Genomic DNA, 4,686 nt, shown 5'->3' with positions numbered 1-4,686 from the left:
ACTGAAACTGTAAAGTGATTTTAAATCCAAAGTGGTGTTTGGCTGTTTGTAATTGGATGCACCGACTCCTAATTAACTAAATTAGCTTTAACATCTCAAAATTAGTTTCAAATAAGCCGTCTGAGTCAAGACAAAATCCCTTCAAATCATCTCAAATCCCTTCAAATCCGACGGTGCCAAACGGTCTAACTTATAAAAATACAACCCAAGCACATGAGATAGTCCTATCCATTACCTATTTTATATTTTATCCCATTAAATATTAAATATTTAATTATTTTTATTTTTCACCATCATTTTAATGGCCACATATCTAATGGACAGGATTGTCTGATTGGTGTCATTTCGAGATATAAACCATCCATCCTAAAGAGCTGAAATTCGTCTCACCCGATTGGTATGTCACCCTGCCACCTATTCTCTAGTTAGATCATAGATGGGCCCACCATATTCACGTTCTTCCAGCCTGGCCCATCACAGCCGTATGTTGATGGGGGGTACACACACGCTCATCACCTAAACCTTCCAAGCAAGGTCTCCTTTCCACACTAAGGGCGTGTTTGGGCGGTGGGAGTAGAAGGGATTAGGTGGGATGGAATTGCATCCGGTCCTGTGCCAATTCCACTCCATGTTTGGGAAGAATTGAATAGCTGTAGATGAATTGCATTGCATCCCGTGCCAATCTCACTCAAGTAAGTTGTGTAGGCCCCACCATGATTTTTGGGATATATCCACACCGTCTACCCGTTTTTCGAGATTATTTTAAAGCATGGGCCAAAAAATCAGATAAATCTAAAGCTCAAATGAACCCCACCATAGAAAGTAACGGGGATTGAATACTTACCGTTGAAAATTTCTTTGGGACTACATAAGTTTTGGATCTGCCTCATTTTTAGGCCCATGTCATAAAATGAGGTTACAAAACAAATGAACGGTTTAGACATAAAACATATGTGTTATTCTTAATAATTTTAAATAATGGTGGGTATATCTATTAATGTACTACCGAATTACCAACAAATCACGTCGAATGTTTTTTGAATCCCATCCCACCTAATCCCTTCTAATCCCACCGCCCACACACTAAAAGAAAAATGATCACATACATGCAGTCTACACCACTCATTAAGGTGGGCCACACCAGTAACAGAATTCAAGAATCAGCTGTCCATTCCTCTCAGAATCATCATTGATTCCAACATCCGTCCGAGGATCAGATTATCCATGGTGTGGCCCACCTTTTGGACGGCTAAGATCTCCTACACAGATCAGATATAATAAGTAGCTGAAAGTTCATTCAGTTTGTCTGTGTGTGGTAGTCTCTCTTACAGGAATGGCGTTTCTTACAAAACCACTCTTCATTTCCTTCTTCTGGATTATCATCGTCGTCGCATCCGTCTTCTTTCAACGGTCAGATGCCTGCCACGTCATAGACAGGGCGGGCCTACTAGGATTCAAGGCCGGGATCGTCGATGACCCGTCCGGCCTACTCAACACCTGGACGGCGTCGACTGACTGCTGCTCCGCCTGGGACGGCGTATCATGCGACGCAAACGGCGGAAGAGTCATCAACGTCTCCCGTCCAGGTCTCTTCTCCGGCGACGATTTCATCACTGACACATCGATGACTGGAATAATCTCCCCCGCCATCGCCAATCTCTCCTCCCTCGAATTCCTAGACCTCAGTAATCTCAAGAATCTGAAAGGCCCGATCCCGCCACAGCTAGGCCGTCTCTCCCGTCTTCGCTATCTCTTCCTCGACTCAAACGAACTCACCGGCCGCATTCCTCCCACCTTCCGCGGCCTCTCCCGCCTCCAGAAGCTCTATCTCAGTTCCAACCGTCTCTCCGGCGGCATTCCGTCCTCCGCTCTCGAATCTCTCACTTCTCTCTCTGAACTCGGCCTGTCGGAGAATTCACTCTCTGCCGGAATTCCCGCCACCATCGGAAGGCTGAAATCGCTGAAGAAGCTCGATCTCCACACCAATCGCATCTCCGGAAGCATTCCGGCGCAAATCGGCCGCCTCAAGAAGCTGACGTATCTCGATCTCTCCGATAATCGGATCGCCGGAAGCATCCCTCCATCCCTCGGCGGCCTATCTGCTTTGGTTGTTCTCTATCTCAATCAAAACAAAATCACCGGCAGCATCCCTCCATCTATCGGCGATCTCCACAAGCTCCAGTTCTGCCGCTTATCTGAAAACCACCTAACCGGGAGCATACCACCGTCCATCAGCAAGCTCCGCAACATCCAACGGCTGATCTTGGAGAACAACAAACTTACAGGAAAACTACCGGCGGCGATCGGCGATCTAGAAAATCTCACTGATCTGTTCCTTGGAAACAACCGTTTAACGGGCCGGATTCCGCCAAGGTTCGGCCAGCTTAGAAGCCTCATGATCCTTGATCTGTCGAGAAACCGTCTCTCCGGTGGAATTCCACGTCAGCTCGAGAAACTTCCACAGCTCCAGACGTTAGACCTCTCCTTCAATCCTCTCGGCTTAGCTGACGTGCCGGCTTGGCTCGACAAGCTGAAGCTCTTCCGGCTCATTTTAGCAGGGACCGGGATCACGGGCCACCTTCCTACGTGGCTGTCATCTGCATCGTACATCTCGACGCTGGACCTATCCAGTAATAGATTAACGGGTGGATTGCCAAGATGGATTGGGAACATGACCAATCTCTCCTTCCTCAATCTCTCCAACAACGCGCTCGGCTCGTCTCTCCCCTCCGAGCTGAAGAACCTTTCCCTCCTCGCGGATCTTGACTTACATGGCAATCAGTTCACGGGCCGAATGCGGGCCATCTTCGAGAAGAGTGTCCGAGATCCGTTGGGACACTTCAACTCCATCGATCTCTCACACAATCTCTTCGCGGGCCCCATCGACACTGATATTGGAGTCCATACAGCAATGAGTACAATCGAACGGCTGGTATTGTCCCACAATCCATTGGGGGGACGGATTCCACGATCGATTGGGAATATGAGCAGGCTGCAGAAGGTGGAGATGGCCGGAAATGGGCTTTCCGGTACGATACCGCCGGAGTTGGGGAATGCGAAGGAATTGACGTCGATCATACTATCAAAGAACAATCTAATCGGGCCGATACCAAAAGGGGTTCTCAACTTGCCGTGGCTCGTTGAATTCAACGTCGCGGATAACCGATTGAGCGGCCGGATTCCGCCTCATAATGCCTCCATTCCGGCGGGTGAGTTTGGGGATAATCCTGGGCTGTGTGGAGCTCCACTTCCTCCTTGTAAGCATGGCTAGATTTTCCGTTTGCATCATCTTCAGATTCTATTCATTGCAACTGACGCAGGGGGGGATGTGTCGTCCTCAAAGGGATAACTGTTCCGAGTCCACGGAACTTCTCTGTAATTCTTACGGAGAAACTTCTAATTCAAAAAAGAAAATAGAAAATAATTTTAAAATTTTGAAATAATTTGATTGATGATCAAAAATGAATTTACAACTTTGTGAAGTTTCCCAATCATAGTATAATTAAAACTCCCAAGAATTGCTATATGTGTTTGTTTTAAGTTCTGATGGTCCGGATCACTTCTATAGTCGAAAGAACATTTTCTGTGCTCCTGAGTATCAAGAGTTTGAAGGCAGCCGGAGTATCAAACAAATCTCTTGTTTGTATTGTGCTTTGGGCAGTTAAATCAGAGGTAAATACAAATCCAGACCTTTCAAATGGTGGGCCCCACTTTAGATGGAGCATAGCCTGATAGTCATGGCATCATTTTAATCTCTAACTGACCGTTGGATGGACGGTTAGTAGCATCCAATCAGTTTGATTTTTCCGACTAAGCTCCACCATGGGTCCCACTATCTGGATGCCATCTCTACCGTATATGAGTTGTCAAAACGTGATCTCTGATCAATCTATGGATGAGATTCATTTTGCTAGACGGGTGTTCAGCAATGCATGGATGTGTCTCATTATAATCCAAGAGAGCTAAATGGGCTGGGATGGGATGGGCCGGGCTTATTTGGGCCGTGACTATTTCTTGCCCATTCTATCTACGAGCTGAACACCGGCCAAGCGTCGCCCAGTCATTTTTGTGGGAAATAAGGGAATAGATTTTCTATTTTTGTACCACATATCCCATTTTGACACTACAGCCGGGCCCACGTCAGCCGGGCCCACGTCATGTATTGTTCGATGAGCTTGGCCTAGTACAGCCGTCCAATTGGTTGGGCGCAGGCTCTAATGGCCTTATCTGGCCCGCATCAGGCCCATCCCACTGGCCCATCTCATAGGTCCAAGCTCCGTCCAAAGCCGGCCTGGTCGCCTGACCCATTGTGCCCAAAAATGTAACCTGACCTATTCTCTCTTAGGGCTGAAAGTCGGGCGGTTCAACTTGACAGACCCGTGACTGACCTGACATTGGGTTGGGCTCGGGCAGGATGTATCAGGTTCGTTTTCAGGCTTGAGCTATACAAACACCAACTTGATAAAACTTAGGTCGGGCTCAGGTTGAGGTCTCATGTTGCCCGACCCAACCTGAACCTGATGAATATATAAGTTATAAATTATAATTGAATGCAGATCGTCTCTACTGAAGGCACAAGAAATTCCAATGCCACCATGTCTCATTAGTCCATGTCATTTCCAATGACTCAAGCTAACAAGATATACCGAATTTCTCTCCAATATAGATTGCCTACTACACAACATG

The 4,686-nt window shown here is 47.0% G+C and overlaps 1 protein-coding gene across 1 annotated transcript; it reads left to right on the top strand.

Annotated features, from left to right (window-relative positions):
- Positions 1-1,104: 1,104 nt before the first annotated feature.
- LOC131252684 (probable leucine-rich repeat receptor-like protein kinase At1g35710) lies at positions 1,105-3,340 on the top strand. The gene has a single exon (XM_058253364.1). The coding sequence runs from the start codon at positions 1,334-1,336 to the stop codon at positions 3,269-3,271; it is 1,938 nt and encodes a 645-aa protein (XP_058109347.1). The 5' UTR covers positions 1,105-1,333; the 3' UTR covers positions 3,272-3,340.
- Positions 3,341-4,686: the final 1,346 nt, after the last annotated feature.

The sequence above is a fragment of the Magnolia sinica genome, chromosome 1 (genome assembly GCF_029962835.1).
Source record: "Magnolia sinica isolate HGM2019 chromosome 1, MsV1, whole genome shotgun sequence".
NCBI lineage: Eukaryota > Viridiplantae > Streptophyta > Magnoliopsida > Magnoliales > Magnoliaceae > Magnolia > Magnolia sinica.
Note: the sequence above shows the minus strand (reverse complement) of the source record. Positions and strands in the feature narration are given on the sequence as shown.

Bases quoted from the DNA above. Each gene is read 5' to 3' on its own strand.
- LOC131252684 (XM_058253364.1), top strand. From the start codon at position 1,334: ATGGCGTTTCTTACAAAACCACTCTTCATTTCCTTCTTCTGGATTATC.